General features: G+C 37.2%; 1 protein-coding gene across 1 annotated transcript; it reads left to right on the plus strand.

Annotated features, from left to right (window-relative positions):
* Positions 1 to 362: 362 nt before the first annotated feature.
* LOC112192248 (serine/threonine protein phosphatase 2A 57 kDa regulatory subunit B' beta isoform) lies at positions 363 to 4,819 on the plus strand. Its single transcript, XM_024331896.2, has 2 exons — positions 363 to 1,953; positions 4,253 to 4,819. Exons 1-2 carry the CDS (start codon positions 799 to 801, stop codon positions 4,562 to 4,564), a joined length of 1,467 nt encoding a protein of 488 aa, XP_024187664.1. The 5' UTR covers positions 363 to 798; the 3' UTR covers positions 4,565 to 4,819.
* The last annotated feature ends 17,057 nt before the right edge of the window (positions 4,820 to 21,876 follow it).

Below are 21,876 nucleotides of genomic sequence, written 5' to 3' on the forward strand. Positions count from 1 at the left end.
ATATAAATAATGCACACAACAGCAAATGCCACTCTTGGCTAAATTTAGCAAAAAAATAAAAAATAAAAACAAAACCTTAAAATAGAAAGTTTACTATATCTGCAAACTCACTATCCTCAATCCAGTAAGTGGTCCCCACTACAAATCTACAAAGCGCGATCCAATCCAACTTCCCAGGTTCTCTCCAAGGAAACATGGTAAAATACTAAAATTCCTTTTTTCTTTTTCTTTTTTCCTTACGTGGTCCTCAAACAAAAAAAAAGAACCCCAAATTTTTAGAATTATAAAATTAAAAACTAAAAATTAAAAATATTATTCCTTAAAAATAAACAAGTGTCAGTGTGTGTGTTTTTTTTCCCTTTGAAAACTTTCCTTTTCTTTTCTTTTGGTTTTAATTATCTCCCACTCTCTCATCACACACACCCAGCACTCTCTCTCTCTCTCTCTCTGGCATTTTCTCTCATCGGTTTGATCGCCGGAACCACCACCGTCCGATCAAGTCGCCGGCATTCCGGCGATCCGACTCAGATGACTCTCCATTCCGATCCACCACCACCGACTCATCTCCAAGACGGTACCTTTCTTCTTCTTCTTCTTCTTCGCTTCTTCAATTTCGTTTTCTGAGTTTGATCAACAAAAAAAAAAAAAATCAAACCCGAAAAGATTAGTGCCCAATTTGAATCCCCAATTCGAGTCGAAGGCTATTCCATGCATGCCAGATTCATCCAGTTTAACATTCCCATCTTCACTTTCCGATTCGCATTTGATCCCAAATTCTAGGGTTAGGAAAAAACAACTATGTTCAAGAAAATCATCAAGGGAAACAAAAAGACCCCCAAGTCTGATGCTCATGATCCTTCTTCCTACGGCCATGGGGCCCGCAATTCCGGCGCGGTTTCGGCGAATGTCGTCGTGAACCACGCTTCCCGGGCCGGCCCGGCCGCTACCGGGCCCAATTCCGGCGGGCCCAATCCGGTCCTGCCGCCTTCCGGCACCATCGAGCCTCTCCCGCTGTTTAGGGACGTTCCGGTTTCGGAGCGGCAGACCTTGTTTCTCAGGAAATTGCAGGTCTGCTGCTTCCATTTCGATTTTACGGATACGCTCAAGTCGCCTAGGGAGAAGGAGATTAAGCGGCAGACACTGTTGGAATTGGTTGATTTTATACAATCCGGTTCGGGGAAGATCACCGAGACTTGCCAGGAGGAAATGATAAAGATGGTTTCGGTTAATATATTCCGGTGCTTGCCCCCCGCGTCGCACGAGAACACGGGCCAGGAGAATGCGGATCCCGAGGAGGAGGAGCTGTATTTGGAGCCGTCCTGGCCGCATTTGCAGTTGGTTTATGAGCTGCTGCTTAGATACATTGTGTCGTCTGATACTGATACCAAGGTGGCCAAGAAGTACATTGATCACTCGTTTGTGTTGAAGCTGCTGGATTTGTTTGATTCGGAGGACCCGCGTGAGCGGGAGTACTTGAAAAACATTCTTCACCGCATATATGGGAAGTTCATGGTGCACCGCCCCTTCATCAGGAAAGCTATTAATAACATATTCTATCGGTTTATCTATGAGACAGAGAGGCACAGTGGGGTTGCTGAGCTGTTAGAGATTCTTGGGAGTATAATTAATGGGTTTGCACTTCCAATGAAAGAGGAGCATAAGCTGTTTCTTGTTCGAGCACTTATTCCGCTGCATAAGCCTAAGCCGATTGCAGTGTATCACCAGCAGCTGTCCTACTGCATAACTCAGTTTGTTGAAAAGGATTACAAGCTAGCAGATACTGTTATACGGGGTTTGTTGAAATACTGGCCTGTGACCAATTGTCAGAAGGAAGTTCTTTTCCTTGGAGAACTTGAAGAAGTTCTGGAGGCAACACAAGCTGCAGAATTTCAGCGATGCATGGTACCTCTTTTCAGGCAGATTGCCCGCTGCCTCAACAGCTCTCATTTTCAGGTTTGCAAATATTTATTCATCTTATTGCGTTGCTTCATGTAGTGTAGAAGTTCTAAACTAAATACTTTTGATTTCACGGAAATGGTTCTCAATGACTTTTTCACTGTTTTGTGAATGTAACTTATTGATATTCTTCTGCTTGTGCATGGTCAAATTCTTTGCCTTTCCATCTCATTTTCAATTGAATATTGTTACATTGTTCTGCTCTCGTTTGTACTTATGATTTCACTGTATCAATATATTGAACTGTTTTTCAAAGCTGCTGTCTTGTCTGATAATACCTTTGTTAAAGCACCTAATCTATAGCTCTCATTCATCTAGCTGTCTAGGTTCATCCCCTAGCTCTCCTGCAATTAATTTAATTGCTTGTAATTAGGATGTTAGTTCTTTCCTATAATTCCGTAATTACATAGCTTAGGATCTTGTTCCTTTGATTTAGCTTTCTCATTGATTTAAAACGTTTATGCATAGTGATTAGTTTATTGTAACTAAATATGCATTTCGGAAAAGCTGCCTCCTAGAACTTGTTAGCTACCATTTCACTTTTCTCACTCCCCCTTTTATCTTTTTACTAGAGAGTTTGGTGTTAGTCATTTCTTCCTATCTTGATAGATTCACTTATTCTTGTGTTGTGATGCTGTTCTATTACATGGGTGAGTGAGCAGTTGTTTACCTTGCATCTTTCTCCATGGGGGGACTATCTGCCTTTATATTCTGTTCTCTTTTGTGCAGCTATGGCTATTTCTTTTATATTGACTGGGAATATTACTGTTAGTTTTCAGCTGTCAATCTTAGCAAGAAAAAGTAGACATATCAAGAATCTAAACTGCCAATAAGAGTTGAACGACAAAGTGTTGTTATTAGTGATCTGAGATGTTTCACAATAAGTTCTTTTTTCTGTGAGATATTTTTATTATTTTGAAAGAATTTCAGAGAATGAAATTCGCACTCCCTAATTTGCAATCCACACTCCTCATTTCCCTTTTTGGTTGATATTCATATAAAAAGACAAAATTTAAGTTATTAAAGACAAAATTCAAGTTACCAAAAAATGAAATGTGGAGTGTGGATTGTAATATGGGGAGTGTAAATTTCACTCCCCATATTTTATTTATCAAAATAATTCAATGGTAGTACATAGAAGGTTGTTTTCGGGTTGATAGCAACAAAGAGGTTATCCTCTGTGGGAGTTTCAAGAGGGAGGAGAGAGGGGGTTGTCATGGTATTGTTATTCAATATATATGCTAGTGCATGTGAAACTCCTATTTAAGAAGCAGATGGACTATAATAACATTGTTGTTAATATAATCTTATCAGAAAAAGTTGTAGTCACTAGAGATACCTAGAGGCCATATCATTTAAAGACATTATCGAAAGTGATATGTGAGAAGAGCTATTTTGATACTTTATCACAAGTAACCAATGATGATATCTGTTCGAAAAAAGAAGAAGTGAAGATTGCTGTGTGGGGAAAGTCCCCTGGAAAGTAAGTACTAATCTAAGTGGGATTTAAAGTAGCCATGTGGTGTCATTGTTGGTGGGGGGTGTGGCTGGGGGGACATGTTAAGAGTGTTAGGTAGGTATCCATTTGGATGAAGCAATGATGGAGGTAACGTTTGTTGGAAATTTTACTTCAGTTTAGGGTTTAATGGTTTTCAACACATTTGCTGAAATGCTTGCTGTGGTTGATATTAGCTTGTGATGCCATCCATCTCCTCGAGCTTCCTACTGACAGCATTCCTGATTTGAGAAGTCTGTTCTTATAAGTTTTTGATCATGCATGAGTTTTTAGGAGATATGACACTGTGGTTAGCTTATTGGAATGGGTCTGAAGTACTTCCAGTTTTTCATATTATGCCTTTTATAGTTATTTATTATGCCACGAATCAGGTTGCCTAATGCTGTCCAATGGAAGTATTGGTATTTATCGGCATGGGGAAAACTTATTTAACTTTTTTTTTTTTTTTTTTTTTGCATGGTGCCATAATATGCCTATAGGTATGCTACCTGGTACCCTGCTTGGTAATGTGGCTATATTTTGATACTGTTCAACTAATCTCATTGAAAAGGCTTAAGGAAGTAACTGTTTGAAATTTTAAAGTTGGATCCCTGTCATGGATTATGTTATAGTATTCACTGCAGGGTATGTGAGTTTGAGTAATTGCTGCTATTTTTATATTAGTGTGCTAATTAATGAATCGGAAATTTCCAATCAGACTTCTAAAAGTTGTATATTACTCTGAGAAAGTGAGAATAGCATTTTCTTGAAAATTTTTGCTTAGTCTCTTTCACATTGCAGGTTGCAGAACGAGCACTCTTTTTGTGGAACAATGAGCATATTGTGAGTTTAATTGCTCAAAACCGGAATGTTATATTACCAATTATCTTTGAGGCATTGGAGAACAATATTTCAACTCACTGGAACCAAGCAGTTCATGGTCTGACTGTCAATGTTCGGAAAATGTTCTTGGAAATGGATGCCGATCTGTTTGAAGAGTGCCAAAGGCAGCTTGCAGAGAGAGAGGCAAGGGCCAGAGAGGTGGAAGAACAGCGGGAGATGACATGGAAAAAACTGGCAGATGCAGCCGGAGAGGATATGATTACAGTCTAAATGATCAACCAAGGTTTCCATGTACCTGCCGGCACTGGAAAGTGAATGGAAGGAAGATGACGACAAGTCTGCTCCACCTCTCATTTTGGTGGTATTCTTTTTTAATATTTTTTTTTGCGTTTTAATTTTTTGATCTCAATTCCAGTCGTTGAAGATATCAGAAGAAGCAGTGATAAATGTAATTTAAGCTGTATTGAATTTGTTAGCAACATGCTGCAGATTATTTGTGAAATATATTTTGTATTCTCCCCATCATTTTTTTTTAATTCTCCTGCAGTCAGGTATTGAATCTTTTACTTTGTTCCTCCACAACTGGGAAAATTCATCAAGTTTAAATTCTGGAGTTGCCATTTGCCATGCTCTTCGCGCCATACGTGTTAGGATGGAAAGGCTTACCTTTCCAATTCCAATAATTATAGAAAGAGTATTGTTACACTTAAAATTTGAAATATCCCAACGTAAAGGACCGAAACCAACAAATTTGGAAGTGGTAGGCATTAGGCAGTTTCCAAAAAGCCAAAATAGAAGGCACAAAGCTAGAACGAATTCTAAAGTGTACCAACTCTTTTGTGAGAATTTTCTATCAATTCAAAGTTCATTGCTGTTCCCTAATATTCCATTAGAAAAAAAAAAGATAAAAAGGAACAATGTTATTGACAATCTCTTTTTTGATATATTTTCATTTAATTTCCTCATTCTCACTTTCACACTAAAAATTACAAGATTTTTTCGTTACGTAAACAATCATTTCAGCATATATACTCTACCCCTTGTTTTAGTGATAACTCTAGCTCAATTATTCTCTTTTGTTCAAGTCACATATGAGATTACTTATCTTTTTCACAACTGAAAGAATATTTTTATTTTTATTTTTTTGTTTGTGTTGGTTTTTAAGGAAGTGCTTTTGGTGAACATGTTAAAATGAGGACTTCAAGTCACTAATGAGTCGTCCAAATTTTAGTTAAAATTTTTTTTTTAACATGCATGTCATCCAATTGTCGATTTAAAATTTTTCATTGTAATAATCCTTATTAAAATCTCACCTGTCTTTTCAATATCAAATTAAAAACGATATCATTTTACTGGAAACAAATGAGTAAAAACTACCAAGGTTTTAAATTTCTCCAAAACTGCTGAAATTTCCGTAATTTTGAAGTACCGAAACGAAATTCATATGCTATATCATTTCCGTCAGCAGTTTCCCGAAATTTTCGGAAATTTTTGGTACATTTCCATGAAATTCTTAATTTCCGAAATATCTACACACACAATATATATTTAAAAATTCACACCGAAGTTTTGTCCAAAATTTCTCTAAAATTTCTGTTAAATTTTTATGTCACCTACAATGAATTTTTACTTCATACTTTTATAGAGAAAATATGAAATTTTGATTTTTTTTTTTTTGCAATCAAGTTGAATACAACAAAAAACCTTTTTGTTTTTATCTGCTACAAAGTCGAATGCTCCAACCATAACATGATTTCCTTTTTGCTTCGTCTCAAATATTGTATGTTTCATACACTGTAACATCATATTAGGTAATTCCACAATATTTGATATATGGATTGCATGTGGAAAGGGAACAACACGTACACATACAATAACCATGTGATGAAGTACGAAAATCATTTCCAAAATTCATGTACTTGGGAGCAGTATTATATGATACTAAATGTGACGCAGTCAGAATAGTAACCTAGGTTTACCAGTAATAAACCTAAACAAAGTTTCTGGAGTCCACCAGAGATAAAGAGAAAATTCTCTGTTTGATTGATAAAAGTTGAAAGATAGCATATGCAGCCGCTTGAGGCTGCTTAAATAAGAGAAATAAAACCCTAGGGCGACTAACATTGAACCCTAAAGCCCATGGGTAAAAACGAAAACAACCCAAAAATAACTAAGAAAACCAAAACTCGAAAAAAATAGAAAAACCCAGTTTTGAGGGCCTAAATGACCCCAAGAGCCCGAAAAAGACCATAGTTCATGGCAAAGCGATGAGTCTTGTTTCTAGCGCGATTCCATTTCCGGAAAGGTAAGGCACGTCCCAATCGGACACCGAGCTATTTCGTGTCTACTAGTCACTTTTCATTTTCCTCCTTTTGCCCGATCCAACTGCTCTTCGAATTGAGCTGCCATCCGTTCTGCATCAAAATGAAAGCAGTTCAATCAGCTAGATCGAACCACATCATAGTAGCTTTTATATTCCTTTTGTTGTACTTCTTCATTTTTATTCATGGGGTTTTGGTTTTACGTGCCCCGCCCCACCCCCTTGTATCTAATTATTAAAAAAAGTAAATCATATTTACATTATCAATAGACAACACATTATCAATACACATGGATAAAAACACTAGTTTAGCAACCTACTACAGTACTAGTTAATTACTCGTCCATATAAAATATCATAATTCTATTATAAATGTATAATTTTAGAGATGTTACATTGTAAATAGGTTTATTATAGGTTAGTTTAGTCTATGTAAAAATTTCATTCAAAAATATCATTTTATAAATGCAATTAATTTGATTTCTTTATTTTTAACCAAAATTTCCACCGAAATCGAAACTTTCTCATAAATTTCCTTAAATTTGAAGTACCGAAATCGAAATTTGAAACCTTGCTTAGAAGTCGTCAAACTCGTGGAGATTTATATAATAGAATTATTTTATCATGGTTTTGTCAACTTTTATGGTGAATTTAAAAGCTATTTCCTTTATATATATATATATATATATATATATATATATTTGGGTTGACATGCATGACTAGCCATATATCATTCAGATTAAAAAACCTAAGGTGTTTGGTCTCAGGAAAATCTTGATTGGTGAAAACTTATAAAATATGGATAATTTTACTGTATATGCTGAATGCATATATGTCATTCACGAATCTAATAAACTAAGCACTCAATTACTAAAACGATTACCCATTATACTTCTGTGATTTACCTAGGTTAACGAAAATTATTTTCCCTAGATAACCATAAGAGTTGTTGTAGTGGCAAAAGATCGAGGTGATCAAAGTGGCTACTAGTCATTTTCTTTTCACCCCTGTTCGAAATTCATTCGTGTTGCATGTCAATACAAATCCTAAATTTCCAAAATTGATAAGACAATCCCTCGCTACAATTTCCGTCCCTTTTTTTATGATCCAGTTAGCAACACACAATTTGTTAAAAAAGATTTGATTGCAAGAGCCGTAATTAATCCTTTGTGATAACTTCGTCAAAGTGCATAATGCAAAACATAATAAAGTATGCTGCTAAAAATAATTCACGTATTCATTTTATTCATGTATATTGTGTACAGCTAGATTACAACAATAAATTTTTTCGAAAAAAAAAATTACAACAATAAATTGATGGTATAACATTATTTGACGTTCATTATTGTTAATTACGTGTATAACAATAAATTACTTTACTAGTATCTGCTGTGGCACGAGTTTATTACCATTTGCCAATCGACTTATTTATGATTCATGACCATGCTAGTTTGCACTGGAAACCTGAAGTTAGGGTACGCATATGGAGGAGGCCTGCAAAGTTACTTTCTTTGGTTAATGGTTGAAGCAGCATGACCACTAGCAGGAGGCTTAGGACCAGGCGTGGTGGTCGGATTATGTCCACCGGAAGGGGGATCACCTTTCTGCTTCGACTCCATTAAAACGAAAAGTTTGTTCTTCGTCAAGTTTTCTACAGTGGTGTGGCCTGCAAAGTTTCTTTGGTTAATGGTTGCAGCATAACCACTAGTAGGAGGCTTAGGACCAGGCACGTTGGTGTTACCATTAGGTCCCTGGGAAGGGCGTCCACCTTTCTGCTTCGACTCCATTAAAACGAAAAGTTTGTTCTTCGTCAAGTTTTCTGTAGTAGTGTGGCCTGCAAAGTTTCTTTGGTTAATGGTTGCAGCATGACCGCTAGAAGGAGTCGCAGGACCAGGCACGTTGGTGGGAGGATTAGGTCCCTGGGGAGGCTGACCACCTTTCTGCTTCGACTCCATTAAAACGAAAAGTTTGTTCTTCGTCAAGTTTTCTGTAGTAGTGTGGCCTACAAAGTTTCTTTGGTTAATGGTTGCAGTATGACCGCTAGTAGGAGTCGCAGGACCAGGCACGTTGGTGGTAGGATTAGGTCCACCGGGAGGAAGAACAGCCTTCTTCGTCAAGTTTTCGTCCTCGTCATGCAACACCCTGCCAGCCTCAGACAATTGCATGCTTATGAAAAATAGCAGTAGAACTGCTGTAACTCCGATAACATTAAGAACACCCATGATGATGAAATTGCACTATAAAACTTAGAAGAGCTAGCTAGCAAAGGTTAAGATCTAAAACGACAATTGAAGGATATGTGGAGATGAGGTGAGTTAAATTACTTACACATATGGTGATATGGGTATTTATACTCACCAACATATATGTATCAATGCATGGCGCGCTTATTGGCTTTCAACCTTGTTTCATACGTTAAACATGGTCTAAGTAGAATTCAAATATTGAAGAAAGTATTAAGCTTAAGGGGTCGTGCAAACGTACGTTTAGGGTATACAAGAGAAGGAAAAACTACTATTAGAGACTTCCAGGAAAGTGTTAATAACAGTTCTTCCCTAAATTAAGTTGGAGAGCTTGTTTTTTTTTCTTTTCTTTTTTCCCATACAATGGAATGCATTTTGGGCACAAAGAAATAAAAGACTATATACTGCGTACCATTTTATGGGTTTCTCGGTAATGTTAATGTATAAGAAATTTGGAAAACCTCATAGCATGCCCCTATGAAACTAATATACCAGATGATACTCAGATTTCTGTTAATGAATATCAAAAACTAGACGTATTTGATGTCAATTTGACCCAAATATAGTTTGACCAATAGATGTCTAGAAGAGCAACCTTGACCTTTTGTGTTATACTAATTTGGTCTTTTCCTTTCAAAAAAATTTGGTCTTTTAGACTCGTTATTGGTCTTTTGATTAAGCAAATAGTTCGGGTTTATGTATAACTCGAATATATCTGCCTGACTGCCTTCCAGTATAAATTGACAAATAAATTGAATTGAATTTGCTTGCGTCAAAGTAGTATGATCTTATCGTATAAAGGGTTAGTATGCACCATCTTCAAACATTCAACATTCAGACCCTCCCACATGCTTTCCGATCAAATTAAGCTTCAAAAGCTCAGTCAAAAATTGGGCAGCAAGCAAATAATTGTGTCAAGTAAATAAATTTCATGAACAGGTAAGTCAAAAATATATATGCCCCTCCCTCTGCTAAAAACAAGTCAACCTTGTACACTAGCTTGCTAGTACTTAAGAATGCAGATATTCTAGCCTACAATATTCATATACTTCTCTCTGCTTCAGCGAATTGGTAATTTTTTTTCTTCTTCTTTATCGAAAAGGTGAATAATGCAAAAAGTTATATATAATTTCACATCCGCCCATCGTTTTGGAGCACACAGGTTGAATATTATTTAAGCAATTTCACATATTTAACATATTAAAACAAAAAAAATGCAGATTGTACGTAGAACTAAATAACATAAAGAAGAAATCTCATAATTAATTGTTATCTTGCATGACGCTTCATCATGTAAGAGTAGATGAGATCGATCTCTCAAGATTAATTATGGTCCAAATTCAACAAATTTGTACTTCTTCTATGTCATGTATCTGCACATCAGGTATAATATGTGGTTAAGCTTTTACCTTTGTTTTAGACATATATGGTCACTTAAATACATGTGTTTGTTATGCAGTATATGGTACGCATCATATCATAAATTTCTAGTAATATATAAATAAAAAATGATTAAATTCAGTTTATTCCCCCCCCCTCCCCGGCGAGATTTGGGGGTAACTTCATGTTAGTCTCTGTGGTCTCAATTTAATCAGAAACATCCCTGAGATCACTTATGTGTATCTTTTTCTTTCTTTTGAAATAAAGGGGAGATGGAAAAGTATTGTTGCTCTTCTATCATCAATATTAATTAAAAAATAAATAAAAAATCAGAAACATCCCTGAGTTTTCCAATTTCAGTCAATCGTGTCTAAATTATCAGATTTTGTCCAAATTGGACGTTAAGTCTTACGATGGGGCCCACTTTAAGGGAGAAAAGAGTCATATGGGCTCATATTCCTCAGCCTAGCCCGACTCGTTAGAATAATGAGCTCGGGTTTTGCCGAGCAGCTTTTAAACTTGTCAGGCTTGCGCGTTACTCAGGCCTAGTGGCTCGTTTGCCACCTCTGCTTATGGATAATAGGGAAAGGAGAATAATTTCCTAAAATTATGTTATTTAGGCATTTTCCCTATATCTAATAGTGAGCAATTCAAATAAGAAAATTGGAAAGGTGTATTAGCAATTCAAATATTGTTATAAATACAATCTTACGTGTTTGAATGAGAAAATTGAAAATGCTCCGACATAAATAAATACTAGTGATAATTTATGGTCAAAATGTGTTTTAAATAGCACAAAGAAAAAATAAAATAAAAAGAGACCGGTCTGAAACCAAAAATCTTAAAACAGAGATGTTTAGTGCTTCCATGACGTCGTGTACCGAAACACTAAAGCCTTTTTGAAAGCTTTTCTCTCTGTTTGTGGTTTGCCGCTGTTCTCTGCCGTTTCGCGCCGCCATAGCCGAAGAGCCCATATCTCTCTGGTCAGTACTTCTTAAATTATCAGCAATCTTCTCTGTTTATGACTAAAACTGAAATTTCGATTCGTAGTTGGCTTTTTTTTTTCTTTTCTTTTTTTTGGGTTTTTATTCACATATCCCAGCTGCTCAATTTTTCTTCTGCTCATTGATTTTGATACTTGGTCCACTTTGTCTTAAATTTCCACATCATAGCTTGTCTAGATTCTTCACAACTAGCCCATGAAGGACAGTCCATACAAAATTGGTTCCAACTAATATGCTTAGAACCTTTGAAATTCAGGAATTGATTATTAGGTTAGTGACACAGTTCAATTAAAGACTTAATCTTTTAAGAATTTACTAGTGTTGGAGTTGTTATATATAGTTCACCAAGATATCATTTTTCTAGTTGATCATTCTTACTAGTAAGAAACATTACACTTGTATAGCTGTATGTCATATTTTCACCTCAGTTTTGTTTTGATTTGGTTCTGCAGTAATTGAAGCATTGTCGTGTGAAAGATGAGTTTGATATCGCAGAATATCCCCTCGGCTTTTAAATCCAACAAGAGCAAAATGGAGGTTCCCGATGAGCCTGCGTTTATGCAAGCAAATGATGAGAATGGAGATGGGAAAGAAATGAGTTTGGATGTTATGAGGGTGAACAAGAGAAAGAAACAGCGCAATGAAGTTGATGAGAATCATGTGCTTAAAATGATGTGCTTGTCATATCTAACGGACAGTGTCTCAACTCTCAAGTGTACGATCCGATGACGCCCTTGTTCTTTGAAGCTTGTAGTGAAAATATATAGGGATATTATGCCTTAATTGGTTGACCGAGTGGATCAATGTTATTACAAGGTGGAAAACGAATTTGAAGAAACTGACCGTCTGATGGGAAGATTGAAATGTTTTATGGCTATTGTTAATAACTCAGCCAATTTCATATTATTTTCGACTTCAATCCGCTTGGACAACTATAATTACTTTTATAAATATATATATATATATATATATCATATTTTTCAAAGAGTAAACCCTTTAAGAAAAATGAAAATGAGGCAATCGACTGTTGGATAAGACTACTAGTTAATTACTCGTCCATATAAACTATCATAATTATATTATAAATATATAATTTTAGAGATGTTACATTGTAAATAGGTTTATTATAGGTTAGATTAGTCTATGTAAAAGTTTCATTCAAAAATATCATTTTATAAATGCAATTAATTTGATTTCTTTATTTTTAACTGAAATTTCCACCGAAATCGAAACTTTCTCCGAAATTTCCTTAAATTTGAAGTACCGAAATTGAAACCGAAACCGAAATTTGAAACCTTGAAAACTACTAAATGAAATTAGCATTCTTGCTATCAAAGAAGCCAAAAAAATAAATAAAGGTAATCCAGTATTTTGGCTTTTTGGGTGAATATATATATATATATATATATATATATATATATTTTAGGACTAAATTATGCTTACTACCCTATATTTTCAAGAGTTTATCAGTTCAGTCCTTACACTTCTAATTTAATCAGAAAACTCCTTGCACTCTTCAATTTCATCAAATCAATCCAATTTGCCACCACTCCGTCATTTTTCGGGAAAAATTTTCAAACTACCCATCTGCATTCACAACACTGACGCATCGGCGAGCTGCCTAGCGATGGGTAGTTTGGAAATTTTCTTTGTGAGAAGGTCCCACATCAGCATTTTAACAGTGAAAATTGATGGAATAGTGACGGATTGGATCGATTTGATGAAATTGGAGAGTGCAAGGACTTTTCTGATTAAATTAGAAATGCATGGACTGAACTGATGAACCCTTAAAAGTACAAGTTAATAAGCATAATTTTTTAAGGGGTAATTCCCGCATACCCAGAAAACCTTGGTATTTTTCCCAACTGCCCAACACTTTGGTATTTCACTATTGATGAAAGACAAAGACTAACAGGGATAGTTTTAACAAACAAATTCCATTTGTATCCTATGTTGACCTTAGATTCTTCTACCGTTCTATTCAACAAAAAGGAACAGTAAAAAACTTTAAAAAAAAACAAGACTAGCCTTCAACATGCCACATTTCGCCTAACGACTTCCTGTCTAAACGGCTACTCACAGGGCGGAATCACTGCTGCTTGTCCTAATTTTTCTGTTTTAAAACTGATTCTTTTGGCTGAACAGTAAAGCTTTAGAACTTTAGCTTTCCATGGGATACATGCATACGAATGTTTAAACTTTCCACTTTGACATTGTAAACCTTTGTTTGTTCCATGGTTTCCTGGAACAGAGTTTAAACTTTGTCATAGTAGAATTATGCATGATAAAGATGATTACGAAATGTAAAGATAACAATTTATAAATTAAAGAAGTGGGTGAACATCCATCTGAATTTATTTATTCAAATATACATATAAAACTTTTAAACAATCAGAGCCTCATTCTCAGGTAAACAGCAAAAGCTGTTTAGCTATCCATAAGAATGAGAACAGTTACTTACTTGTACAGCAAGCACACTACTTCACACCTAAACAGGAAAGGAAGCACACTGCTACTATAGCTTATTTGAGAGGATATTTTCTCAAGTTTCGAATCTAGTTCTTAGTTGGACCAGTTTTCGAATTTTTTCGAATTCCCTTCGAATCTTTTCGAATTCCCTTCGAATCTTTTCGAATTCCCTTCGAATGCCTTCTAAGAGAAGCTAAAGCTCCTTATATAGGGAGCGGAACTCAAACTAGAATTCAAAATACAAAATGTACAGGACAACTCCGTGACTCTTGCTTTTCGTAGTGCTCCTGCTGGTGGAGGTCGGTCAGGGAAAAGCAAAAGGAAAAAGTGAAATGTTTTTCACTTAACCTTTTCTTTTTGAAAAGGAAAAAGCAAAAGTAGCTTTAGAAAAGTCTAAAGTTCTACAGTTGCTATTTTGGTGCTGATTCTTCACCTGTAGCTTCACATGTTCTCGTCCGTTTCAGAATGGTGGCCAAAGACAAAGGAGTTGTTGTCCGTCTGGGCCATGCGAGTGGTTGTGGCATTATCCTCGACGTCTGTATCAACATACATTTTGTAGTGGTTGTCATTTTCAAGTTTTTCCACCCAACGCATGCATGCCATTGTCGAGTCTATCTCTTTTCTGGTTAGAGATAGGAATATATCGCTGCTGACTACGTCAGGATGATCGTAAGCAGTGATAATTGTCTTTTCTCCTGCTGCCAGGAATGTGTTGTTGCTGTCTTCAGAGATGATCTTTTTGATGTAGTCAAGAGCCATGGCCTTCATCCAGGGGATGCTGGAATTTGGTTGGCCGTTGTATGCTGCACAGGCTGGTTGAAGATATCTTCTTTGAATAATTCTCACATAATGGTATGGAGGAATATATTCAACTTCACCATCTGTCTTCTGGATCCATTCTGGAGGAGTGGACCTGAACTTCAGACGAAGCATACAGTTGTCTTTTCTGATGTTCTTGACCGTGTTGACAATAATAGGCGGCAAGCCTCTTAGATCATCATTAGTTTTAGTCCACAGATTATGGACAAAACCATTTTCAACAAGCCAAAGCTTGTGTTCTTGAGGATGTTCACTCTGAACATTTACCAGGTACCTTCCAACATATGGTCCTGAGACAATGAAGAGGGTTGGAGGAACTAGGTTTTCAGGATTGTGCCTTCCTATCAGATTATGGAATTCATACCAGTCTGATTCATTGAGTGCCATGATAGGGACCCTAGCACTTTCTGGACTTTCAAGGAAGGATAGTTTTTCTTTCCTTACAGCACTCTGCTGTGTATGAAGCTCTTCACCTTGTGGTCTACCATTCTCGTAGAGTTCTTCAGCTAATGCAAATAGAGCTGGGAACATTAATCCACTGCTTCTTTCTTGAAAGGCAAATAAGAGATTATCCAGGATTGCCTTCTGGTGATAAGCTAGTCTCCTGCCAGTTCTGAACACAGGAGTATCAAAAGTTCTTAATTCATAATTAAAAACATTTATAACTCCACTCGGAGTTGGTCTGCTTTTTGGCAAAGCAGCAGCCATCAACGGTCTTGAGGAGCCTTTACCGTCTGCCGTTTGAGACGGGCTAGCCAATCCTTTACCCTGGGATTGATCAGTTGAGGCCAAGCCTTTTGAGCTTAGCAGAAACCGTTTAAGGATTTTCTCCTTGGTTTCTTTTGGATCTTCTTCAGGTTCTTGTTCTTTCCCAGGCCTTTTACTTCTGGGATTACGACCTTCGTCGTCTTCTCTTTGGCTGAACATTGCCAATTCTCTGGTCAATGCGTCTGGAAGATAGTTCTTGTTACCTGCAATTAATTCAACAGTATAATCATATTGGTTAAGAAATAATTGCCAGTTTGCTAATCTTCCTCTATCAGCAGCTTTGTCAAGTTTAAAATTTTTAAAATTCTTTACTCTAGCACAATCGGTGCGGACAGTAAAGGTTTTTCCCAGATAAGCTGGAGAATTTAAAATCGTTTTCTTGACAGCTAAAATTTCTTTTTCCCCTGTGGGATAATTCAGTTCTGCAGGGCTGAACTTGCCGCTACAAAATTTGCAGATCTTTTCAATGTTAGTTCCAGGCGCTCTCGCCAGAACAACACCGGACCAGTAATTATCACTCGCATCTGTCTGGAGGATAATTTCATCATTCTCTTCTGGTTGTTGAAGAGGAGGGAGGTTCTTGCAGAGGTTTTTTATCTGCTTCACGATCTTTTCATCATCTTCTGTGAAGTTCCATTTTCTTTTGGAACTTGTTTTGGGAGATAACATTGCTGTTAACCCTGAGATTCTAGGGATGAAATCTCTCCCATAATTTATGACACCAAGGAATCTCTCTAGACTCTTAGCATCAGGAATTCTGTCTGGGAACTTCCAGATTTTTTCAAGGATGTGAGGTTGAAGCTTTATGACTCCATTCTTGATGTTTATGCCTAGGAAATCAACTTCATCAAGGATTAAGAAGATTTTCTTTTCACCTAGGATAATTCCATGCTGAACTATCAGCTTTGTTACCTCATGGAGGTGCTTCATGTGTTCTTCTCTGTTTTTGGAGAAGACCAGGATGTCATCTATGTAGACGACACAGAACTCCGCTACATGTTTGAAGATGTTGTCCATCTTTCTTTGAAATATTGAGGGAGCTTGTTTGAGACCAAAAGGCATTACCAGCCACTCGTAATGACCTTGTGGTGTTCCAAATGCAGTGAGAGGGATACTCTCAGGATGCATCTTGACCTGCCAGAAACCCGACTTTGCATCGAATTTCGAAAAGACTTTAGCTCCTCTGAGCTGGTTGATCAGTACTCTGACTTGAGCGATCTGATATCCGTCTTTGACAGTCTTCTTGTTGACATCTCTGTAGTCAATCACCATTCTAGCTTTGCCTCGTAGATTCTCTGCATGATTTCTCACGTAGAATGCTAGAGCATGATGAGGGCTAGTGGAAGGTTGAATTAATCTCTTTTTCAGGAGATCTTCAATATCACTTCTGAATTCTTTTTGATCTTCCTCTTTGTACTGAGGAATAGCTTTGACATGGCAGATAGCGTTCATGTCATGCAATCTCAATTCACAGACCACTGGGTCTTTTTCCCAAAACTTCTGAGGATTTGTATCCACATTCTGCTCGAGTAGTTTCTTGATTTTGTCAAGAGTGGGAGTTTGTTGAGACTCAAGCTTGTTCTGAAAGTGCTTGAGGTTGTGCTCATGGATGAAACTAGCTTCTTCATCTTCACTAGCTTCTTCTTCTTCTTCTGAAGATTCTTCAACAAGCAGTTCTTCTTGTTGTTTGATTTGGAGTATGGGCTGAAATTTGGGTTTGTAGGGGGTAAGATCACCACTATTCTGTTGCGATCTCTGATAGTGTGCAGTAAAACCGGGACCTACCACACTGAATGCATGTGTGAGTCGGTCTGCCCAGAACACCCGTTCTCCTTTTCTGAAGCCTATCGCTTCTTCATCCTGAATGAATCGTTGTTAGAGAATAAAATCATTGCCCAACAAGAAATCAGATCCTTGGCCTTCAGATTGCCAAACATTCTGGATGATAAATGTTCCTCCACCAATGGTGATATGAACATTTTTTGCTACTTTCTTCATGGTGAGATGGCTTCCATCGAATGTAACACCAGTAGCTGACTTTTTCTTGTCTTCGTTCCAGAGTTCATCTGGAATTGCAAATCTCTTTGCAACAGTAAAACCTGATCCATTATCTACAAAAGCATGTAGATGATATTTCCTGTGATCAGGGAACTTGAGTCCGATCTCTATGTAGTTGCTGTACTTACTTGTAGAGACGACTTTCGATTGTTGAAGCTCATTTTCTTGAGCTTGTTCCTGAGGAATGAATGGTTTACATTCTTCTGGAACATTTTCCTGAGTGGGTGATTCAGCATAACTAGCTGATTTTGTATCATCCCAGTCTGTAGGAATTATCTTCTTGTTGTCTGGATTACTAAACCAGGAGGGAGGATCATATCTGACTTTGTAATCAAACTTGCCAGAAGGTTGGCCAAGTAGATCCCATGTGTCAGTATCCGCAGCTATCTCTTGTCTTTCTAAGAGATGAATAGTTTCTGGTGGTTTCACCAGTTCTTCTTTTTCTTCATTTTCTGGTATTTCAACCAGTTCGATATCTTCATCGATTGTTTCTTCACCGATGATTTCTTCCTTTATTTCTGAGGAAGATGGTTGTTCCAGAGTCGTTTCTTGGAATACAGTTGTTGCAACTCCTTTTGTTTGTTCCATGGTTTCCTGGAACAGAGTTTCAACTTCTTTCGCCTTTTTCTCAGCGAAATATTCTTCATATTCTTGCTCAATCCATTGGCTGACAAGACCATTCTTGGTTTTTCTTCTTGCTTCAGCTATGAAGCATTCTTTGTGATAAGTCTTCTTAGACTCTTCGCAGAACATAGGGAGACCATTCTTTTCATGACAAAAGCAGTAGTCACAAACGAATGAACCAGGGTTCACCTGATAAGAAGACATGAAGGATTCTGTCTTGCTTTCTTCCCAGTTTTTGACTTTCAACACATTCATTTGTCTGGATTCGAAGTACTCTACTTCAGAATCTATCTCAGACTCTTCTGATGAACTTTCTTCTTCTTCAGACCAGGCGGAGTAGACTGACCTGTCTTCTTCTTCATCATCAGAATAGGCTATTTCGTAGCCTTTCATGTTTGCTACTTCTACTATTTGCTCATATTCTTCAAAGAGAGCTTTAGTAGATCTATTACCCTTTTCCGGGCATTCATTGGCATAGTGCCCTTCAGCTTTGCACAACCAACATCTGCAAGCTTTCTTGCTAGGTTGTTTATGCTGATGAGTATTCTTCTTTTTCTTGAAGAACTTCTTCTTTGAATCTTCTTCCTGTTGCTTCTTGTAAGTGGAGCTTTTCTTGAATCTCCAATTCTTCTTCCGATTACTCTTTTTGAATTTTTTAGAGTAATATTTTTCTTTTTTCTTCTTTCTGTGGAATTTGGAGTCATGACATCCCCAGTTTGTGGGCATATCCAGTATTCCATAACAGAAATTTTCAACTCCTTTGAGTTGCTTCTTGGCCATCTTAGCTCTAAGATTGGCTTTACATTGCTCCTTCAGTAGTTGCCGGATTCTGTCGGCAATTCCTCCAACTGAAAACCTTTCAATTGGTTTCTCAGCTATGCTTTCTCTCACAGCTGTTCTCCATGGTTCAGGGAGCTTTCTGTGCAACAGATTAACTAGATCAGTATTCTCTAGTTCACCAATTGTACAGTAATATTCCTGAAACTCATTCAGGTATTCTTCGAAATATCTCATGTCACAGATTTTGAGAGCATAGATATTCGACTTTGCCGTTTCTTTGGCTTTCTCACTCAGATTTGAGAGATCTCCACAGAACTGATCGTACAGGGGTACTGCAAAATCATACGGAGACTTTGAATTTTTTATCTCTTCAAGCCAGTCTCTTCCTCTGGCAGTTTCTTTGAAAGATAGGTAGTACTTTTTTGCCACTCCGGTGAGAGTAGTTTCATAGTACACCTGCAAATCTGGTGCTTCAAATTTTCCAAGGGTCAGTGCAGAAGCCATCATCAGGCTGTCTACCCATTGGTCAATAGTTTTTCTTTTGTCTAGACTCTTGTCTAGATTCAACCAGATGCCATAGTTCGTGATCGGAACTCTTGGCAGATTGTCCTCGGGGACGAATCTTTGAGAATTTCTTTCTCCTTTTTTACCCGTGGGGGCTTTCTGAACTGGGAGTTTCAATTCCCTTGTTTCTTTTTTTTTGAAAGTTCTGGAGCTTCCTCCTTCTTCCATTTCAACATCTTGGTAAGGAAAGACTTTTCTTGTCTTTCTGCATTTGAATTCTTTCATTTCCTCGATTAGTTTTTCTAATCGTTCAGGACTTTCACAATTCTCAGCTTCTTTGTAAAGATCATAGAGCCTCTCAGCTCTGAGCATATGGACTGGTCTGCATAGATCAGCTTCCAGATCTTCTTCTGATATTGGCTCTTCTATAGTGGGTTTTGTACCACTGACACCGGCTTCTCTGGTGCTGTAGCTTCTTCTCAGAAGACTGCTGTTTATCCTGATCTTTTCAGGACATACATCACTTTTTCTGTGATTGTCGAAGTTGAGGCTGATTTCTCCAGTTCTTCTACTCTCGTAGATTTTTGCTGTTGCTCTCTCCGGTAGCTTTTTTGGACCGGATAGTTTCCATTCAAGAGGAAAAGTTACTTCATTCCAAGCAACCTTGTGAATCTGCTGTGAATGGTTCTTCTGGCTGGTGAGGAATCCAGTAGTGAGACCAGGGATGTTGGAGATCCTTGTCTTTGGTTCTACTGTGGTGCTCATCAGTTTATAGTACACTCTGTATACTATTGCCAATTCTTGCATTTCTTCTTTCATTGAGATCCCGTCTGTCTTGACTCTCAGTCTGAGGCAGTGGGCTGCATCCTTCAAGCTGGTTGAAAAGTTGGGGAAGCAGTTGAAATATGCTACCTGGTTGCATAGTGATGCTTCTAGAGTTCCCAACAGACTAGCTTGGAAGTCTGTCAATCTGTTGTCTTGCAGGACACATAGGACTGAACAGTTGATGCCTTCTCTTGCCAACAGTTTTATGCCGACTTGGACTGCTCCAATGTGCATAAATTGGTACTGCTTTGCTTGTGCTCTGGCAACTTCAGCAGGGGTGATCATCAAGAGATCTGTCTCTCCTGTTGTTGAGGGGGTTGTGAATTCAAGTATTTTGAAATGATGGCTATCCATCAGGTCAAATGTTCCCCGTCTGTAGATCTGTTTGAAATCCAGCTTTGGAATTGAGGAGTTTTTAACCTCATGCTCGATCTCATTGTATTCAAATTCTTCAGAATTTAGGAGTTGAACTCCTTTCTTTCTTCCAAAGATGCTTAACATCTTCATTTCTCTTTTTTCCGTATTCTCCGGGTTTTCATACCGGATACTAGTCTGACTAGTAGATGGTTCCAGAAAAATCATGCTAGGAACACGATTTGTGTCTGGTTTTTCTAATGGTTTGAATCCATTAGTCTTCTTTTTTACTGTAGGCAATTTCTTGTCCTTCAGTATAGAATCCAGCGTTTTTTGCTGTTCTTTGATTTTTCTACTGACACTCGTCAGTTTTTCTTCTTCCGTTTTTGGAAGATCTTTGATATAATCCAGTTTGTTTTCCAATCTTTCCAATTGGTGGATTATAGCAGGTATTGTTTCTAGTGTCGACTGACATCTAGATATTTCTAGTAACATCTTCTGATATTTCTCATCAGAAGCTTTCAGTAGAGAATTTATTTTCTCTAATAACAATTCTGACATTGTCCCCATTAAGGAGGGGTTCTCCTTTGAGCCTTTTACAAGCTCTGATACCAGTGAGGTGCGGATCTAACCAATGCTCAAATAATTCAGAGGTTTTTGTTCCTCTTCCAGAACATATAGGAGATTTTCTATCTCTTCTTCTATTTTATAGATTCTAGTCTGTAGTCTATAAATAATATCCCAGTAATTGAGAGATTCTCTATCAAGGTTGTCCCGATAGGTTTTTAGTTTTCTCAGTTTTTCTCTCTCTTTCTGCAGTTCTTTAGTAGTATGTTTGCATATAGCAACTAACTCAAGTCTGTCTACAATTGAAATTATGAATAGTAAATTGCACTGTTTACCTTTCGAATTAGAGGATGACTGTCAGCTTCATATATATATTCAAATGAAACAAACTCTGATGGGCCCACCTCGTTTCTAAAACAACATATATAAACATATGAAAGAGACATATGCAGATGCAGACTCTGACAGACCAAAACAGTAAAGGGGTACTGATGGTAGGGATTTTGAAAAGATGGGTAGGTAGGAAAGAAAATGAGAAAAAGTTGTGTAAGAGGGAACAAAAATAATACACTGGGGTGTATGAGAAGTATTTTCCCAGATTTGGGGTGTATGAGCATTAACCCATTTTTTAATTAAAACTTTTTCTTATTATATTTCAAACATACCGATCGGTTTGGATTCCGCGGTTTAAGCAAAAGAGAAACCAAATCAACCCAATTCATAAATGGTTTGGTTTGGTATTGAACCGACTTTTAATTTTTGAAGTTAAAAAATCTTAACCAAACCATATTTACCAATAAGTTTTGATCGATTTAACCGGTTTGTACCATTTTTTGCACACCCCTATCTGCGGTTCGTTTTTGATAA

This window comes from Rosa chinensis, chromosome 3 (assembly GCF_002994745.2).
Source record: "Rosa chinensis cultivar Old Blush chromosome 3, RchiOBHm-V2, whole genome shotgun sequence".
Lineage (NCBI taxonomy): Eukaryota > Viridiplantae > Streptophyta > Magnoliopsida > Rosales > Rosaceae > Rosa > Rosa chinensis.

Excerpts from the sequence above, each read along its gene's own strand:
- LOC112192248 (XM_024331896.2), top strand. The coding sequence starts at position 799 with ATGTTCAAGAAAATCATCAAGGGAAACAAAAAGACCCCCAAGTCTGAT. Across the intron at positions 1,954-4,252 it reads TCAACAGCTCTCATTTTCAG|GTTGCAGAACGAGCACTCTT; the intron begins GTTTGCAAATAT and ends TTCACATTGCAG.